This window comes from Euwallacea similis, chromosome 8 (genome assembly GCF_039881205.1).
Source record: "Euwallacea similis isolate ESF13 chromosome 8, ESF131.1, whole genome shotgun sequence".
Lineage (NCBI taxonomy): Eukaryota > Metazoa > Arthropoda > Insecta > Coleoptera > Curculionidae > Euwallacea > Euwallacea similis.
Genome location: NC_089616.1, coordinates 5,132,665 through 5,153,084, shown reverse-complemented (window position 1 = coordinate 5,153,084; position 20,420 = coordinate 5,132,665). Strand labels below are relative to the sequence as shown.

At 37.3% G+C, this 20,420-nt stretch overlaps 4 protein-coding genes across 5 annotated transcripts; 3 read left to right on the top strand and 1 right to left on the bottom strand.

Moving 5' to 3' along the window:
• Positions 1–499: 499 nt before the first annotated feature.
• Positions 500–8,811, bottom strand: LOC136410538 (uncharacterized). The gene is made up of 14 exons (XM_066392730.1): positions 8,569–8,811; positions 7,605–7,716; positions 6,145–6,293; positions 4,904–5,152; positions 4,147–4,371; positions 3,928–4,093; positions 3,469–3,479; positions 2,108–2,161; positions 1,944–2,055; positions 1,747–1,895; positions 1,442–1,690; positions 961–1,182; positions 751–907; positions 500–596 (listed from the first exon to the last, which is right to left on the bottom strand). Exons 1-14 carry the CDS (start codon positions 8,615–8,617, stop codon positions 542–544), a joined length of 1,959 nt encoding a protein of 652 aa, XP_066248827.1. The 5' UTR covers positions 8,618–8,811; the 3' UTR covers positions 500–541.
• Positions 8,812–9,344: 533 nt separating this feature from the next.
• Rab39 (RAS oncogene family member Rab39) lies at positions 9,345–11,137 on the top strand. 2 transcript variants are annotated; one of them, XM_066392574.1, is made up of 5 exons: positions 9,345–9,629; positions 9,695–9,870; positions 9,975–10,098; positions 10,151–10,297; positions 10,520–11,137. In XM_066392574.1, exons 1-5 carry the CDS (start codon positions 9,522–9,524, stop codon positions 10,622–10,624), a joined length of 660 nt encoding a protein of 219 aa, XP_066248671.1. In that variant the 5' UTR covers positions 9,345–9,521; the 3' UTR covers positions 10,625–11,137. The 2 variants fall into 2 exon arrangements, with proteins under 2 accessions (XP_066248671.1, XP_066248672.1); XM_066392575.1 differs by having other exon boundaries at positions 10,151–10,303; positions 10,526–11,137.
• A 1,721-nt stretch (positions 11,138–12,858) lies between these two features.
• On the top strand, positions 12,859–13,597 carry LOC136410368 (uncharacterized). The gene is made up of 3 exons (XM_066392502.1): positions 12,859–13,081; positions 13,166–13,320; positions 13,379–13,597. The coding sequence occupies exons 1-3, from the start codon at positions 12,970–12,972 to the stop codon at positions 13,520–13,522; spliced, it is 411 nt and encodes a 136-aa protein (XP_066248599.1). The 5' UTR covers positions 12,859–12,969; the 3' UTR covers positions 13,523–13,597.
• Positions 13,598–18,129: 4,532 nt separating this feature from the next.
• On the top strand, positions 18,130–19,698 carry LOC136410246 (facilitated trehalose transporter Tret1-like). Its single transcript, XM_066392301.1, has 2 exons — positions 18,130–18,180; positions 18,296–19,698. Exons 1-2 carry the CDS (start codon positions 18,132–18,134, stop codon positions 19,612–19,614), a joined length of 1,368 nt encoding a protein of 455 aa, XP_066248398.1. The 5' UTR covers positions 18,130–18,131; the 3' UTR covers positions 19,615–19,698.
• The last annotated feature ends 722 nt before the right edge of the window (positions 19,699–20,420 follow it).

Below are 20,420 nucleotides of genomic sequence, written 5' to 3'. Positions count from 1 at the left end.
AGCGAATCTGTCATGTAGAACGTAAAATGAACATTCAATATCAATTCCGTTTTGTATCGAATCTTCCAGGCCGCTCTCGCCATTCGCCGTTTAGTCCATGATGGAGGAAAATAAAGTACTATACGTAGACTTAAATATAACTCATTTTATTTATTAGAATATGAAACAAACAACGTATTGAATCATGTTTTACGTGAAATATTCACGTTCTGTGCAAAATATCACAATCATCAGGAATCTTTAATTTAAGAATCTAAGTTCTTTTGGCTGCCAGTTGCAAATTCGAAAACATTCATACATACATGAAGTTTTGTAAAGATGAAAAAAGTATTTTAAATTTTTTTGTATCGTCTGATACATTCAACAACCAAAAAGATTTAAATCAAGGCGCACACCTCCCTTTTTCATGCATATAGTTGCAGTGCGCGGTACTAGAAGGCGCCACCGTTTATTACCTTCGAGAGCAGTTAACAAATAAGCACAGAAGGAAATACTGAACAGTCAAAATAAATTATTCTACACTATGTTTAATAGTTTAAAATCAACCGATGTAGATTCCTGTATAGCCAGTGTCCAGATAGTAATCTCCTTGATTTCTAGAACAAAAATTGAAATGTTTATTGAGGGTTTTTTGCGGTAAAATATTGCTCCATTATAGTGCTGTCCTGTAGGTTTATATGTGGCATGTAGAAATTCAATTACTTCATTTAGTGCTTAGGAAATATTCTATTTTAAATAGACCGAACTTACCTAGGCTCAGCTAAGTACCCCAAGTAGGCAACATCATTATTCCTGCATTTTCCCAACTTAAAAAAAACATTGTTCTTGCACTTCTTGGCCGGCATGCTTTTCGGTGACAAAATCGATTCCGCGTACAATTGATACGATCTAAAGTGATTGCAAAACACTACAAAAATGACATGAAAAATAATTTTTTTTACGTCTATGTAGGGTGTAAACCTAGCCAATTTACGGCGATCCCGTATCTGGATATCACCTCTGGAATGGTGCATCCGGGCTGTTTTGTGCCGCCATTTGGCCAGAAATTCGCGTGTCCCACCGCGTATTTCATGCCGAAAACCCCGGAATTCGTGTAAATTACATCGACGAAATCGGCATCGGTGGGGTCCAATCTCTCGTCAATAGGGTTGCCGTTGAATAAGGGTCCAGCGGGGTCTAAAGCTAGAAGTTGAGTGACTTTTTTTCTGTAACTCAACTAAATTTGTCAGATACGCCTCTGGATTTTTTATTGGTAGTATTTAAACTATAATAAATTAGTGATGCAGCCTGTCCGCAAAGGCAGTAATGAAGTTTTCCAAGCCAGAATTTTGTTGCTTTGTACTTGAATTTTCAAATTTCCCATAAAATGGGAATAATAACTCAGAAATAAACTGTGAATATAATTCACTGGCATAACTAGTCTTGAAAGTCAAATTCTCACCAGTAATTCGAGGCAATTTTCCGCTTTTCACATACTGTCCAGTCATCCCCGCAATTTGTCCCCCCAAGCTCAAACCAATCACATGCAAATTTTGCAATTTCAGCCCTTTGGTGACCAGGAAATCAATAAAATTTGCGGAATATAGTCCAATTGGTCTACAGTTTTTGGCCGCTGTGAAGTAGTCCGGTCCTGCAATTAACCGCTCGTTTTGCACTAGAATTATATTGTAAGTTCCTTGTTGTAGGTATGCTAGAAAAGATTTTAGAATTTTAAGGAAAAAAAATATTTAGAATGTTTTGTAATACCATTTTTGATTGATTGAGCATCGTCTGCTAGATGGGATTCCAAGAATCCATGGAAGAATATTATGGTGTTGTAAAAAAAGTCTATTCCTGAGGCGATTAATGATTCGTCATCATCAGGGATTAGGATTTTTGATTCGTCAGGATTATTCCTAAAAACAAAATCATTCATTACGTCTCTTTTTTATTTCATTAATTACCGTGTGTATAAATGAAAAATTGTATCTCTATAAGGGTCGATTTTCGGGCACAATCTTCTATTAACACTCCACAATTGAAGAGAGAAATTTTGCCAATGAATGAGTGGCGGTCCTAAAAAAGAGTCTCTTTACAGTACAATAAACTTCCCATAAAAAATACTTACCAGGTAAGTTGGTGAGCAAACAAAACACAGACACACTCGCCGACATATCAACGACTGCGATAAATTAAACAAACATTGTTAATTAAAATTTTGTATATGAAATTGAAACAAACCACTATTTCTGGTCAGTAAAGCGTAATGGGCATTGCACAAGCTTGATATATTATTAAAACATGTCTTGTGGCACAGGCTCAGCGACTAAATAATTTTCGTAGTTTTTATCATCGAATATGAAATATAAAACCATAAAAAATTGTCCAATGGTTACAGTAATTAATATTGGATGCCAAAGAAGCACAAGGTCCCTTAAGAGGACCTTGTTTCAAATGTTAAAACAGTTAAATGCCTGCTTTACTATCATATTGTTCTAAGTGATAATTAATGATAATTGATAATTTGGTGATTCATATAATATTAATTATTCGTAAGTCAATTCGTGTCATTAATATGCGTGGGTAAATGGACGGGAACAATGTTGAAAGGGATAATAACTTAACTTGCAATTAATGCTGCGGTTAAGAAAAAGCAATATAGTTTTGAGAAAAGTGTCATTGATCTCAGTTTTTGTGTCACTTGTTTAGAGCCGATGAGATAATTTCCCCCTATGACAAAACTACCTCGCAATTTTCTAGATACAGAAGTAGAGATGATGATTTTCTCTTTTTTTTTTTGATAATTTGCTTCCCCACTGAAGCGATCCTAAATTTCTCAAATCCAATTTGCAGGGTGTTTCACTTTATTGAGATTTTTTTCGAATTTTCGAGTGGTTTTCGCGTATTTAAAGGCGGTCAGACTTTTTCAAAGCATATAGTTATAAAGGGCGGGGTTTTCCTTTGATTTTTAATATTTTTTATCTCCTCCCTTGTAATAACCCTGAAATTATCGATACCACTTTTTTTAGAAATCTTAAAATGTTTTGATGATTTTGTTTTTATTTGGGACCTGTTTATTCTTGGCTTTTTTCTTTAACCCTTCTTTACTGAACTGAGCTTCTAGTAACATAAATTAGTAAGAATTTTTTCAAATAACTTTTGTAAAAACATCCCATTTGTAACACCACATGTGAATCACTGGCGTAACATTTTCCTATAAGATTAGTTCTTGAATACTGAATTTTTTCTTATACTGTAGAAACGTGTAATGTTTGCTCCTGATTTTTGAAGCAAATGTTATAGTTAAATCAGAGCCGCAACGTGTTCCTATAATTTTTAAAATTTTTTAAATGATTAGTCATGCCTCTGAGTTTTAAAGAAAAATATAATGAATTAAAGTTGTTAGGATGGAGGAACGTTGAGGGTGTTTAAACTGTAAATAAAACTTTTTAACTCAGTGATGTAGCACTTCTTTATCAGTTCAACCACCAGCCAGAAACCTAAAAAGCAAGATTAACCTAATTCAAAACCCATTTTCATTTTATTCAATAAATAAACTATATATTAAACATGATTATTACTTTGTACACAACTAATTTTACAAAATATACAATTACCTACCAAAGATGTAACAAGTCTTCGAAATTATCATATAGTGGTGAAATGGTGGTAGTAATGTTATTAGCAAATGTAAGAGAGAGAAAGATCAATATAAATAAGATTGTAGACATGAGAGAAGGTAACGATTACTATGATAGGAACAACATAGCTATGAGAAAAATATGTACTAATTAGAAAATCCTATATGAATATTATGAAGGTAAATACTACGTTTTTGAGTATGGAGAAGCAGCGTTGGTTCTAAGGTAAAAATTCCCTTTTGCTCTGCAAAGAAAACATAGTACATAAATGTTTTAGGAGACATAATTTAACAAAATAAGTTTTTACCTAGGATCTACGTAAAGCCCCATAGGGGAGCTAAAGCTATTCTCCTCATTGCACACCCCCTTCGCATAATCACTCCAACTATCGCAGTTTATGGCTCCTAAAAATGCATGGGGGTTCACTACTGATTCCGCAAAGAATTGGTAAGATCTCCAATGGCTGCAAAAAGCTAAGGAAACAAGCTATTTTAATGTAATTTCAAGTGAGTTGAACTGGACTTACCATACTCCATAAGAGCATCAGGGTTTCTCTTTTTGACTTCATTTAAATTGCATCCGGGCTGCGGGGCTATGCCCTTATTGGGCCAAAAGTCTACGTGTCCAATTTGATGGGGGTACCCAAAAATCCCGGCATCGGTGTGGATGACGTCGACGAATTCAGCATCGCTCGCGTCCAATTTCAGACTTTTCGGCCATTTAGTGAAGAGAGGACCCGCTGGATCCAGACCTGGGAACAGAAAAACCCTTTAAGTGAAAAATTCATCCCCTAAAACACCCTTATCCCCTGGTTAAAAATGCACGAGGTTTCCGTCGATGGGTCACGGAAAAATTGATCTGCTTAAAATTTTCAAGGGGGTCGTCCGTAATGGAATGGATTACTTTGTGGAAAAGCAAAGTTTTTCCTTTCCAGGCCCTTTGTACGTAAAAGCCCTGATGGCCGGCAATCCGTCCTGGATTGAGTGTCCAACATGTGGGGATTTATTTAGGGATTTGCGGACAGATTTTTGACTTCTTTTGTGGATGGAGAAAAGAAAGAGCTTTGGCGGGATCTAGGCGAATTGTTGCCAATTACCGTTTCGTCCCTTCCAAAGCTCTTAAATTTCCCAAAGTTTGCTACAATAATCGTATTATTCAAAAAGGCAACCCTGCAATTATTTTGTCAACTGTTTCATCGGCGTAACTGGGTTTTATGAAAGTGTCAATTCAAGATTAAATAATGGCTGTTAATATTTTTTTATTATGCATAAATCTCCATTTACCAGTGATGCGTCGAATTCTCCCGCTCTTTACATTACTTCCGCACACTCCCGCCATGTGTGCTCCCAAGCTCAACCCCGTCAAATGTAAGCTGGGCAGATACAACCCCCTTGATACCATGTAGTCAACGAACTGCGCAGCATATTCACCAACAACTCTGGTGTTCTGCGCAGCAGTTATGTACCAAGGTCCCGCCTCCAGACGCGGTGCATTGAGGAGGATGATGTTGTGGTCGCCACGTTGTGTATAAGCTGAAAAGGTGAAATAAATTGCCGTCATCTGACGATATAACGGTGGGAGATCAGTATTAATCACAAATGATAAAAACGTACGATGTCCGATCAAAGTGCAAATCTGGATAAAATTGGAATGGTTATCGTACCGCATGATGAAGGATGCTCGGGACAGAAGCTTCGAGTTTACCTCATGCATCCGTCATCCAACGATATCTTGAGATCAATCAGAGTGGTTGTTCTATCGTTGGATGATGGATGCATACTTTACACAGTAGCTTTATATGTAAATCGACAAAAATCTTATTATTTTGCCTCATGAATGACCCAGTATGTGTATCTCACATATTTTGAACGACTAGTTGCATTAATTACACGCTTATTAACTATTATTACATGGGTGTAAGAAACACGTAATATATTACACCAGGAACGCATTTCTATGTCAAGATCGGTCAATGTCGAGAGACTTTCACTACGCTGTAACAATCTGCAGTTTGAACAATGTTTAGAAAGGTCAGTGCAGTTCGTAATGATGGTCAATTTTTAACGAAATTCTGCATTTTATGTGGGCGAAGTGTTAGTATAGTTTCCGAGCTTAATTACCTGCCTATTGGCATACGAAAATTAGAAGTGGTAAATTTAGTTCTTTGAAATTTAGCGTTACAGCAACTGAATTTATTTAAAGCTGCTGCGTGAATGGAAGCTCAAAACTGAGACAATGTCGGCGTTTTTTGGTCAATTTCGGTGATCAATACAGATAACACGAAAGTAACTAATCAAGATATCATGACACCAAATCTCCCTTCTTTACCACCAACCATAACCTTGCTCTGAAATATTTAGGAAAACTATTATTGAGAACCTTTCACCACACAATTCTTTCCTAGAGTATAGTTAGAATTTTTAATTGCTAAAAATGCAAGGTTATCTCCATAAATCGCGGAACATTTCTATGGGGGTTTATTATTCATTAGTCCTATTTTAATAAATTAAACAAAATATCTTACCAGTTCGAATGTACGTGGCAGGTATGAGCTGGTAGGACTCAAAAAAGGCGTGGAAAAAGAAGATTGTGGGCTCGGAAAAATTGAAGTGCGAGTTTGCTAGAGCTGCGTCATCGTCTATGCGCAGGGGGGTGGGTGCTAGAGGGTTGTGCCTGTGGAAAACATTTCATATCATTACTTTGAAAATTATATGTCTGGATAAAATGGCGGATGCGTTTGATGTGTGAACAAAATAATTTGTACTTGCAGGGGTTGCTGTTAGATGGCGACTCTCTTGCGGTCTCCAGGGATCACCGTAATAACTTACTGAAGTCAGAATTACGTTTCTGTTCCGTGTGTAAAATAAACGAAATCTTCATTTGACGATTCATTATACTTAATCCCATGGTCAGCAACATTGACTTTCCTGCAGTTACACCTAAGAAAATCGCTATAGAAAAATTATACGCCCATGAAATTGCACTTTCGTTATTTGTCATTGTGTGTCAATCTATCGCACATTTCTTAAGAGGTGAATGGACCAGGCTTGATCGAAATGACATTTTTCCTTCTCTTTGATACATTCGCCCAGACAAGCAGGTTAATCTAATACATGCATATTTGCTAACACTAGAAATTAATAATTGTATGCTTTTAACGTAAAAGTGGGTCATTATTTTCAATCATGCAATTGGTTAATCATAGACATTGATGTAAAATTCTCTAGCATATATAACATATTTAAAATTGTATTGTCATGCATGCAAAATTCTTCACTTAAGGTGTAGGATTTTGGGAAACAAGAATTCTGTCAAGGCAAAAAAAAATTGATAAATTTCTTAACGGTTTAAGAATTATTGATTGAAAAAGTGATAATCAAATTTGTGGCTTTGTGGGTCATAAACGTCTAAGTGTGTCATTTTTTTCTTATTGGCTAAACACAAGGTGATGGACTACCTCCTCTCTCCATACAGCCCATGCATCTACTGAATTTGACACACTTCATAATATAATAGTTAAATTACATGCGTTTTAATTAAATAATAATTTATATGATTTTTATTGGTTTTATGTTTTTTTTTCTAAAACAATGACTCGCTCCGCGTCTTTCATGCATCACTTGGAAAGTGGTCGATAAGGAGTGTCCGGTAACTTAACCAATGGTCATTGTTTTCATTTAATAAAACGTAATTAACTTTTATAGTTTCTATGATTTTATGTAATATCTTAATTATTATTATTATACCTCAAATTATTCAATATTGCTTATAGATAGGAATAGGAACATATGGAGAAAATGATCCCATTTCAGGGGTGTTTCATTTAAAAAATCGAGTTTTGCGACGTCAAACGTGAGATAGTTGGAGATCAATTCATATCGTCACTGAAAAACTCCAGTTTTTTGGAAAATACTTATCGATGTGCGTAGAAACATATATGGATATACAAATATAGATTTAGATACAAACGGAAATATGACTAACCTGGTGTAAAGTTGAAAGGATATATCCCTCACTGGGTCAATATGATTGCACTTATTCTTGTTCAGTGGATAAAGCTGCAAGTTGGCGCCGTCCAGAACCACACTAGGTGGCCCTAAAAATTTAAATAATATTTAATTCTTATTATATTTCTATGTAATTGAATGAATAACGTTACATACATACTTAGAACGCCGCAGTGATTATATGAGAATTTCAACACGTGCATAAAACATAATATATTCAAGGAAGAGAGATTGAATAATAAGCAATTTCAAAGGTTCATTGAGGACGTAATGGGAAATTGAAACACAATAATCACTCGAGTGTGGTATAATGTATTTCAAGTTATGATGAGCATCAGTAGTGGGCAAATAAATAATTATCCACCTTATTAGATATTAGGAAATTGCAGTTGAGTAATAAAATTGTATACTGAACGGGCATAGAAATGCTACTTTTTATTTTCCTTTTCAACTAGGGATTAAGGGTCAATACATGATTTGCAATAAACCAAATTCATTGCAATGAAATGATTAATTGCCATCAAAATTTGAGCAAAAAACGTGACTATTGATCGTGATTGTAGGTGGCATTAGATAATGATTATTCATATGGTTGGAGAAATGGAGTAATGAAGCAATTTTGCCCTGAGCGATAATTATTTTTTCGCTAATAAGGCCAGGTCCGAGTCAAGATAATATGTAAAAGACATTCTCCTCCTTCGTTCGCATTAGAAAAATTTGAAATATTGAAATCTAAATTTGCCTAATTATCATATAATATTAAATTATATATTAATAATATAATATTAAAAAAATAAGCAATTTCAAAATCCTCCTTAAAACCCGTTCGCAATCACGACAAAAGCCGAAAACTACTTACGCAATTATTTCAGTAAGGCACAAACCAACCGCAAATGTATGTATGTGAAAGGGAAAGTAAATAGTAAAAATTTTCGACCTACCTGGCAATGCGCTCAGCAAACACACGAACATGTAATCCGAGACACCCATAATGTGCAATATCAAAGTGGTAATTGACCGGGCCAATTCCCTCTAACATTTCGTCTAGACCTAGAAACAGTCATCTAGGCAGGTTGGGGCAGGGGTTTACACCAAGAGTATCAACCAAAAAACTATTACCGAGCGTGAGTCCATACAGCTAGAGAAGGCCGCACTTGCGGGAACTAGGTTTGGGAAGTTACTTCGTTATTTTTGATCTAATACCAAGTAGATACATAGATATTGCTCTTAAAAATCTAGGTTTTTTGAAAGAAAATTAGGTTTATAGCAAGAAAAGAGAATTGTTGTTTTTTTCCGTTTCAAACATTGATTGTAATTATACAATACAGATATCGTTGTTTTAATGTTGATTTAACCGTATTTTGATTACATTAATTAATTCTGCAAAGGAAATCTCCTGAAATTCCTATAACCGTAAGTGGAATTTAATTACCTAAACAGTCATTAATTAACTTAGAAATGAACAATGCGCTAATTAAGAATTAATCACTGCTACTAGTAACGTAGGAAATCATTAATCTTGATGATATGGTGAAGGAATGCGCGCCAACGCTGCGTATTCTTATAAACGTGTTATAAAGGTTATTTTCAATATATAACGAAAGATGTCGCCACAATTTTCAACTAATACGATTGTCTTTATCTTTATTTCTCTAATAGAAACGAAAGATATAAAATCATATGGGCTTATTTTACTCACACACGACGTAAGTCATTGTATGTCGCATTTGACACTGACACTTGTGAAATAATAACATTACAAATAGAATTTATAAATAATACAAACCCAAAAAAAAATGTTTCATAATTTTCCCTTTAAACTCACATAAACTGCGCTAAACTTGTGGAATAATCAAGATTTAATTGCAACAATTACAAGGGTCAATGGTTTAAGATGGTCGAACCGATATTCGACTACCAATTTCGCCTAATCCTAATAGGCGACAGCACAGTGGGAAAAAGTTCTTTGTTGAAGTATTTCACCGATGGAAAATTTGCTGAGGTATGTTGGAAAGCTAGTTATCAGTGAGGAATGCCATTGGAGCAACCTCAGTATTTTTATTAAAGGTCTCTGACCCTACTGTTGGGGTTGATTTCTTTGCCCGATTGATCGAAGTGAAAGATGGGACTCGGATAAAGCTTCAGTTGTGGGACACTGCAGGGCAGGAAAGGTTTCGCTCAATTACAAAATCGTATTATCGTAATTCCGTTGGAGCTTTGTTGGTGTATGATATTTGCAATAGGTAATGCAATGACATGTAAAACCTGGTTTTGCTGTAAAGCTTAATTATTAAATCTATTGTAAAGTTTGGTACCTTTTGAGAGTGACAGATAAACAACTTCTCAGATCCAGCTTTGAACACATCCCTCAATGGATGAGCGAGGCCCGGCATCACATTGAGCCTCATAGACCAGTTTTTGCTCTAGTGGGTTGCAAGGCTGATCTCGTCAGCAACGGAGGCCAAAGAGAAGTAGGAAAATGACTTTTAAGTAACTATATTTTTGCAATTGGTAAATGCCTAGGTATCAAAAGAAGAAGCAAAATCGTTTGCTGATAATCATGGTTTATTTTTCATTGAAAGTTCAGCAAAAAGTGGATTGAACGTAGAAGATGCTTTCAGGGCTGTTACACAAGTGGTTTATAACAGAATAAAAACTGGAGAATATAAGGTGGGAGTGGAATTCAGAGATCCACTGAGGGCAAATTGCATAATGTATAATTGTTTTTTATGGCAATATTTAATGCAGTGGTGACCTAAGTCCATAATAGTACATATGTTGTCACCCAATTAAAAAAGAAATGAATATAAAGATCTTCTCATTAACCAAAACTGCAGTTTGCCCCGCAGACAGATAAGAAACATTGGGATTAAATCGCCGACTTTATTTTAGGTTGAGGATGGTTGGGATGGCATCAAAACAGGCTTTTCTAGACCCAACAGTCTAGATTATGATATATCTGAAGCCGAGCCTACAGAACCGTCATGTTGTTTGTAGTTTTGTATATAGAATTTTCGCGTAGGTTGTTCAATTTTATACCAAGTATTGTGACTATATTAAGGTAGAAAAGTAGAATAACGTAGATTCAGACTGGGACAATTCGTTTTATAACCAAACATAGGAATATTTTATGGAAATTGGTCTGGAGGAACTGACTTTATTATTAGGTTGTTTTGTTCATCAGTTTTAGTCGCGTTTTTCAACATTCACTCAAAAAATACGTGCCGAAAAATGAAGATCAAGATAATTTAGTCAAGAGGTTAATTTCCATAGAAACAACGAAGACATGCCAATCCATAAAAGTTATCTTCTAGATAAAGTTGTTTTCAGTACATAGTTTTATCACAGATTAACCACTAAAACGACTATTAATTATTAAGTATAATAATCTAGTCTTGGAATGTTTTGTAGATTACTCTTAAGGGTACCTATTTGATTTAAAGGGATTTCCATCCCTGTATTTATCTTTGTAAATATGAAATAATGAACATAAAGGAATCTCAATATAATTCTTTTGGTTTATTAAAATCAAATACACGGTAGATAATAAACCATTACAATTTTATTCCCTGTGTAATGTTCATAATTAAGCTTTGTTGCCATCGATTTGAGTGGGAGGTTCTACCAACGAATTCTTTTCGTAGCCCTTAATCCGAATAGACAAACACTTCCTTCACCATACTATCCAGAAACATTGTGTTGTTTTGTTAAATTATAATTAGGTCAAATATTTTTGAAATTTATGGTTGAAGCATTATTTTCTAATTAAAAAGATGTATTAGGTAACATCATTGTATACTTGGCCCAAGCATTGATTTGCTGACAAAAAATAGAGATATAGAAAAATTTTGGTTATTTAAATTTGTGCGAAATTCATCAGGAGTCATGGCGTGCCATTTTGGACTATGAAAACTCAAGGTGTTCCATATAATTTACAAATTCTTTATTGCTTTTAACTAAAGTCGGGTACAAACCAGAGCGGTTGAAATGAAATTCCGGAGAAGTAGAGGGTTTGTTTTTTTGTTTCTTTGCTTTCGCATCCGTTCAACATTGAGGGCCGTATGGTTCAGGAACAACTGCTGATAGCATCACAGTGGTGCCAATTATAAATTTCAATGGACAAACAAAATTTTTTTATGGAAATTATTTTTTTTGTGTCCATTATAATGAATTCGTTCGATTCGGTTAGGACTTATCGTTATTAATTTACGGTGGTTCCCAAAATGGCTGCGAGCGAAAATAAGGAAACATATCGCCCCTTTTGCGGTGTTAATTACGGCCAAATGTCCCATTCGGGTATTGTCATATGTCAGTTTTTGCGCTTATTATTTCAGGCTCTTTTGGAAAGCGGATTGAGCAAAAAAGGAACTCTCCTAAAAACCCGATTTGGCACATTAATTTGCAACAAAAAAGATAAAAACCTGCAACATTGAATTACTACATCGATGAGGTATTAATCAAATCAATGAAGAACCAAATCGACAAATCATCGAACGCCTCGAAACATAATAATAAAATATAAATAATGGGGCAACGTTTTATTCTTCATTGCTTGGGAAAGAAAACGTAATGGGTTATGGGCAGAAAAAGGATGAAACGTATAAGTGTTTTACAACGCGAATAGGCCTGATGGAGGTTCTTGGCAAATGTCCCGGACAAAAATAAAAATCCAATGCAATTTTGCATTTATATTTAGCATCAAATGCGTTATTTTTGTTCAAATACTTATAAGAAATAACAGAGAAAAATTCTTAATTTGGGTTAAAGTTGACCTGATTCTTGGTAATCAAATCAATTGCATTTCGTGCGGTGTCCCTAATCAAACATTACAGAAAATCAATTTATTTCCCATTATAACAATGGTCCTATGTCCGCATTGTTATGCTGTATATGTATGGTTAACAATTTGTGGAAATCCATGGTAAAAGGGCGCAAGTCAGTGATGGTTCGCCCTAAAGTTAGTTCGAGGGAAATTATAGGCGGTTTGGGGTTTTTAAATTGCAGTTCTGACAAGACAATTCATAGTCAAATTCATTAGATTTCTTAATCAAGCAGAGGTAAGAGTTCCTTGATTTTTAACAATCATTAGAAATTTTCCCAATTTCATACTCTTCCAGGCATAAAATTCTGGACTTAAAATCCTGAAAACTTCACAGTAATCCTAGAATTACCTTTCAAACCATTCATAGGCACAAAAACATAAACTTGCATTTTTCAAAGAAATTTCATATCACGGCTCAAGTAAAAAAGACCACATATATTTCACACGATGCACGATCGATAATCCACCCATCATTACTGTAGACATTTCAATGCCATCGCTATAACTATTTCACTATAAAATGGGCTGCAATGCCGCCAAAAATATGGCAGTTGTGCCCATTGATGGGGCGCATCGAGATTTGGAACCGGGCAAAATTGGGAGCGCCATTGTGAATAATGTTCAAAAAGCAGGTTCGTACTCAATACCGTACTCAATAATCTCCCTCTCCATATTAAAAAAAAAAAAAAAACAACCTTTTAAATGCTTCATAATAGAGCATGGGATGTCATTTGAAATCACCTTTGATGACCCTGGAGGAGAACCTCCAAAGCGACTATTGGAGTTGCATCAGGAAAGTGATAGTAAAGGTGTCGTGACGTTGGAGAAGCTGCAGGAGAAGCTGGAGGAGGCGGACATTAGAAGGCAACAAGTGGGGGTTTTGAACGTTTTTTTTTGTTAGGATAAGGCAACGGGTGAGTGTTTTTCAGATTTTGCAGCAAAGAGTGCAGTCCGCGAATTTGCTGAAAAAGCAAAAGAATGGTGATAGTAATGAGGAACAATCACCGAATCACTTAAGAGTTCCGAAATCGCAGAAATCGTCGTATCCTTCTCGGAAAACCCACTTGAAGTGAAGATTTAAGTTTCCGAATTCCGTAATAGTTATTCATCAGAAAAGCCTTTTGTTTACATAAGGATAACACATATTACAAAACTTGCATTATATACTACATATACAGGAAAAAGAAAAGGGTCTATTTTTTTATATGTATATTTCTGGAAGGAAAATATTCATCCAGTGTCTAAAATTGGTACTGAACTGAAGTGTTATGTTAAAATTCCAGTATGATTTCACGGCAAAAATCCAGGGAAGTTCGTCTGCCTACGTGTCAAAACTCCATTTTGATAGTCCATTACCAAAATAGTAGTGAAAACCAGTGGCGCAACTACGTGGATTATTTTACTTCGAAGGTTCTAGTTTTGGGGTAAAAGAGTTTTCGCATGGTTTTTCGCAAATTCGTCTCAAATTTTACATAGAAATACTTACGCATCGCTTTGAACGCATTCGGTTTCAACACTGCAGGAATTCGTTGCTTTAAATTTAATAAACATGCACAAGGGGATTTACAGAAATAAGAAAGTTGAGCACCAGGAAGTTAGCTGCTTCGCATGCTCGACCAGCAACACATTTTCTTCTCAAGACTTGCTTACAAATGGGCATTTAGGAGTGCTGACACATAGTAAATATCCCCTTTCTTTCTCGATCTCCACTCGACATGAGATTAGCAGGAATGCTACAATATTACACGTCGGGGCCCGACACCACCTTATCTCCGATATTTTCAAGTCGCATTGTAAGAATTTATCTCCTAAACACCCTTTTGCATTCCTGCAAATTATTTTCTGACTCCGGTCATAATCTATCGGAGATGCAGTGACCGCGGCGCGCTTTGATGGGTCAGCAAAAATGGCGACCCAGTATATGACCGTCACGGTTAACAGTAACCGGAGGAACGGCCGTAATTTGCAGAATTGGTAGGCTTAATCTTATGCGTTTTCTGTAGTGCAAATTACTGTAGACGAAAAAAATTGGTTTCAGATACATTTAGTAAAAACCCAAAGGACCTAAGAAAAAGTACTTTTTGACCGTAAAAAAATGTCTCAAAAACTAAAATAGATATGATACATATTTCGCAGGTGTTAGCGCAATAACCCTCGAATTCTTCCCCGAAACTCCAATTTATTCCTTCTCAACCAAAGATAATTCACTGCAAAAACCCATCTAGCAGTAAATCACGAAATCCCCGGCTTTAAGGTCAATTCAATTGGCACCTGCACCGAGAAATGGAAAGATATACATACAGCAAGAGCAGCAGGAAAGGGACAAAAATGCTGTGAGATGAATGGTGCGGCCGTTACTCAGCCAGATTCCTGGGCCATGGTAAAAAGGGAAGCCACACCACGGTCAGATGGGTAAGGTCACAGTGCAGCCGTAAACCGCTCGCAGAAGAAAAAACCAAATATATGGGCGTTGTGCACACATGTAATTAATCCAATAATTTACTGTAAACGGTCGGCAATTGCCTGAAAGGTCTTTGAAAGATATTTGCGTCGTTCGATTTATGGGGCCCATAGACGGTGGGGCTCCGTGACGGGGGGTGGCAAATTTCGTCTCGTTGGGCTCGTTTGATGGATCTCGCGTTTCTTGGTTATATTGCCCACATTAGCGGGAAATATTGGTCGATGTATGCGATGCTCGGTGGGAGATCATTGCTGACATTCTTTGCTTTGCTGCGAACCAAATTCAAGAAAATTGTTCTTATTCGTGTTTTATACTGAAATTCTCATTTTTTGAAACTTTTCGCGCAAATCTTTCGGGAATGGATGGAGTAATCGTTTTAAAAAATTGCCGAAATTCATCGTTTCGACGAGCTCTTTAATTTTAAACTGCAGAAAAATTGCACAGAATCGTCCCGAATCAGGCCCTGCCCTGTAACAATCACTGATGTCGTAATCTACTTGACTAATACTTTTGATCTCTTTTTTTACGCATGCAGCAAACAAGGACCGCGATGCCCATTTGACACATTGCGACCCGGGAAAGTGGCCGAATTTCCTGGTTTAATTAATTGGAAATTAAGTATGAGGTACGTAGGAAATTACGGGAAGTTTTATTTGGGTATGAATCATTCATTTTCCAATAGTTCGTTTCGTATTGGGTTACAAATACAGTAACAAGGTGTGGTATATAAGACACATCGTCGTAACACATAGTACCAACCGGGGACGATAGAGGCACTTGAGCATGCGGCGGGTAATTTGAATTTGAAACTGCCTTTGGTACGATAACGATTCGATAAGAATAATTCGAGCGAAGTTAAACTAAAAAGAACAATTTCTAGTAATTTTATAATACAAAGTTGCAGTGTGCTTCAGATAGGTAAAATGCGTCCTTTTTACCAGTACTTTCTCACGGAAAACATCAGCAACAATGCGACTTAATGAATAATTCCCTCATCGATTCCGACAATACGAATTTTCCCATGATTAAGTCGACTTTATTCACCTTTTTCTCCCTCGCCGAACCAGCCCTGCCAGTTCCTGGCGTGCCTCGTCATTCTTCCAGAGATTGGGCGGCTTTTTCAGCGGCGAATAATTAATTATAATTGGCCCGATATTACGCGGAGATGACCGACATTTGATAATTATTGTTGTCGGTGACGGTGGTCACAGGAATTACCGATAAGGTAGCCGTTTCCGGCAGCCTTCGCCAAATAGGGCGGCCGCGGGAGCCGCCCATATTGGGGGCCCCGCCAGACGCATTTTTACACGTAAAAGGTTGATGTGCCTTATGCGGTTTCTCTTTTTGATAAGCCACTTAAGTAATTAAGCTAATGCCTGGAAACCACTAGATAAGTCGCAATGGCGGGTCTAGGGGCGCTCAGTGCGCCGAACTGTCCGAATTTACGTCTGCCACTGCTCGCAGTGCAATTTTGGAAAATATTTTGATTTTCACAATTGCTTCTGGCACGCCATTAATCCGTTGTAACTTAAACCAACCTGTTTTTACTGTACTTAAGTGCGCAATTTTCGTAAATTCTGCAGCACTTAGGATGCCCTAAAAATCATTGGCGTATCACGTCCGTGTGATATCCAGCAATAATTTTTGTTTTTAATTCGGCTCGTCGAAATGGTTCCCGCGTGAAAATTGCGATCCAGCCCGTTTTTCAAACCGCGAAGAACCCTCAGAGTGAGAGAAGAGATTTCTCGGAATAGGGTCAAAGTTAAAGCAGTTTAAGGTGACGCACGACACCTCCGATCGTTGCGAAACGGCAACGAGATCGCGATCTTTAGCGATTATCTGCGATGGCATGTGAAACCGCTTAAACAGGATCGCAGCAGATCGTTTTTTACCTTGTATTTATTATCTTTAATAGGAACTATTATTCGTTTTAGAAACTTGTTCAATGAAACGGCTATAAACAATGGAACTCGGGTATAGAGCACCTGTGCAGCATTGAACCGCACGCAAATTTCCGTGTAACACTTAAGATCAATTTATTTATTGGAACTCCGTTTCAGTTCAATGCTGACATAAAAATGTCTGCCGTGGTGACAACATTCCGAAGGAGCAATTTCAGGTAATTAACACATACGCACGTATGGGTTATACTTTTAATTGCCATAGTTAAGTCGATACTTTATACGCCATCAAGATCGAATTCTTCGATTAATGCTGGGGGATCTGACCCTGGACTACCCACCAGAAGGGCCACAGGAGCTTCTAAGAAGATAGAAATATGTTTGCCTCGCCGAAACCGCATAATCCGCCTATTTCCACCACGGTCTTTCAAAACGTTCTCAAGGTGTTCCGTACGCCCTTGAAGGTCTTAACTATAACCTTCCAAAATTTTCAAAATCCTACTATTTCTAAGAAGTCGATTGAAGCTGTCCGAACTGTCACTGCTCTAACCGTTTTAGAGACATTTTGAAAGCTTAATAGCGGCGTTATTTCACTGCTTAGATTGACGGAGTTTGGGTTCGTTTTCAGCCGATTTTTCCCAAGAAATCGATTGGCACTGTTAAAATCGACGCAGCTCTAACCGTTCCGGAGATATTTTAAAAATTCCGAAGTTAACCGTCATTAATTTTTTACAACACCTGAGATGGTTCTTTCCTCAATTAAGAACTCGTGTAGGTACCACGTGAGGAGCGAATTACTATGCTAAATCGGTGCTTGAACCATGACAGTACTTAATGTTGGAATCAACTTGTCAAAATCATAATCTTGCTATTGTCCTGACACGAGTGATGATACGAAAATCCTGCTCACAGTGCGCGATAACCTTTCGGAGGTGAAGAGGAGAAACATAATAGGACATAGTAAATTATCCTACTTACGATTGTTTGCCTTAAGATAATATTGGAAAATCGTATACTCCTTGACTATTGAAATGCTAAGTTAAAACCCAAATTATGAATATGCGGCTTTATGAAAGAAGTAGGCGTTTTGCGTATAAAACTCCTCATTTTTGGGCCGAAACTTCATCAAAAACAGAAAGAATTTCAATGCGAAACGGGGCTGAACCGCAGCATCACTTCAATGTTTTCTCAGTTTTCGTGTTCATATGACGAATAGCAAATAGATTAAAATGTTTAAACTTTACATAGGAATTTTTACTATAAAAAAAAAATTCAATCCTATAAATTGTTTCATTTTGTCCGCCTCTGCATAGCTACAAGATGCTCCAATTAAAGAAGCGATACTTCGGCCATTTAGCAGCATTCTCTGGTAGATATCCAACAAAAGTCCAGGCAACTTCATCGGGAGAATTTACCTCCCTGATAAAGTAGCCAGTGCTTTGATTAATCGGTCCTAAACATTTTACAGAATTTTTCCGTTTCAGCTTGCCTAATCGCCTTCGAAACTGGCATTTGCTATGTCTGGACCTCGCCCATTTTGCCCAAACTGACCTCAACAGAGCCCGGCGTTAACCCTATAGGGACAGCCGTTACCATTACAGAATCTGCCTGGATAGTCTCCTCGATGACCTTAGCCCTGATTGTAGGCCCTTTCTTCTCAGTTGTAGGACTGAGGTACTACACCAAGAAAACCATATTGCTGATCTCCATGGCTCCACTGGGGGCCTCCCATGTGGTCTTGTGCTGGGCGGATCGCGCCTGGATTTTCATTTTTGCAAGAGTTTTAATGGGACTAGGCACTGGGGCTACGTGGGCCGTGTTGGGGAGCTACATAGCGGAAATATCCGAGGACCGAAATCGCGGATTTCTAGGGAGCGTCTGCGGAATTAATTCAAACTTGGGAAGCCTCCTGGCGTACATATTAGGACCGTACTTGAGTATGCAGTATTTCAGCCTTGTCAATCTAATCCCGGTCGCATTGTTCTATCTCACTTTCTCTTTCATGCCGGATAGCCCTTATGACTTGGTTTTGAGGCTGGAGTACGATCTTGCGAAGAGAAATTTGGAGATCCTGAGGCAGAGCAGAGATGTGGAGAAAGAGTTCGAGTTTGTCAAGGAGACAGTTGAAGTTGGAAGTAAAGATAAAGTGCGTCTAAGTGATTTTCTGAAGGATAAGGCATTGCGTAAGGGATTGTTGTTTTGCGTGGCCTTGATGGCCTGTCAGGTTAGCTCCGGCATCAACGCGGTGTGCAGCTATGCAGAGACCATTTTTCAACTAGCAGGGAACTCCATTCCTCCTGAATATTCTCCAATGATCTTTTCAGTGTTCTCCACTGCATCGATCATTATCAGTTCGTTTCTGATAGACAAAATCGGCCGGAAAGTACTAATTACCACTTCTTGCATCATAGAGTCAATCTCCCTTTTCTGCTTAGGCTTCTATTTTTTCCAATTGGAAGGAAATAGAGATGTTTCAAAAATCTCCTGGCTACCCCTGAGTACTGTAATTGTCTTCTCGATGGCCTTCAATTTCGCCCTGGGGGTAGTTCCTTGGATCATCGCAGGGGAGATTTTCCATTCCAGTGTCAAAGGAATCGCCAGCACTATAACGTCGTTGAGCAACTTCTTTATGTCTTTTATAGTGACAATGTATTTTCCTTATATGGTGGCCAGTGTCGGGATGGGCTGGACCTTTTGGAGCTTCGCCGTTCTTATGGTGTTCGGGTCGATATTCTGCCTGGTATTTCTGCCCGAAACGAAAGGGAAAAATTTTCAAGAGATTCAGGACATCCTGAAGAAATAATTGGGAATGTACGAATTGTCAAGTTTGCGATCAATGAGGCCCAGTGCTGTTGTATATTGTATCAATAAAATTATTTTTCTATGATAGAGCTATTTATCTAACCATTTAGGAGATTTATAGTTTTGTGTAGCGAGTGGGAGTGACACGAGTTACACCAAATAGCATTTTCTAGAACATACAAAACATTTCTGAAAGTGTTTTAAAATCCCTCTCACTGAACCTCTCATTTTTACCCTACGTAGAGAGATCACTTAATGACGCACTAGCCATGGTCGTGCGTCGACATTTAAAAGCAGCTTTTGTTTTTCTCTTGACACCTTAGACATTGACACTTAGTCAATATAAGATATTGACATATACAAAACAACAATGTCAGACGGTTAATTTACATACAAGTGATTAAGACAAGAAAAATATCCTCGGTGTTATGGGGATGATTCAAATGTCTGTGAAAGTGTGACTGATTCACGTAATACCTTCACGTCTCGACACCTCAACAAATGACAAAGTGAAGCGCAATTTCGTCGATAAACAAACTTAATTGCAAATCTGCTGGTTGCAAAAATTAAAATAAAATTTATTGGACAATAAGGCAATGAATCAGAGGCGCACTACCGGGCGAAGAATATTAATGGTGTTTTGAAAGACATTGAAATTCCTCCCAAGCGGTTCTCAGTTATTGGCACGATTCGCCTAATCATCGGTACGCAAAATGACTGAAAACGATCCTCGATCGACCCGTGACACAAATATCTACGTGGAACTGTGCTGCACATCACATATTGCTATTTCCGGTTTTAATATTA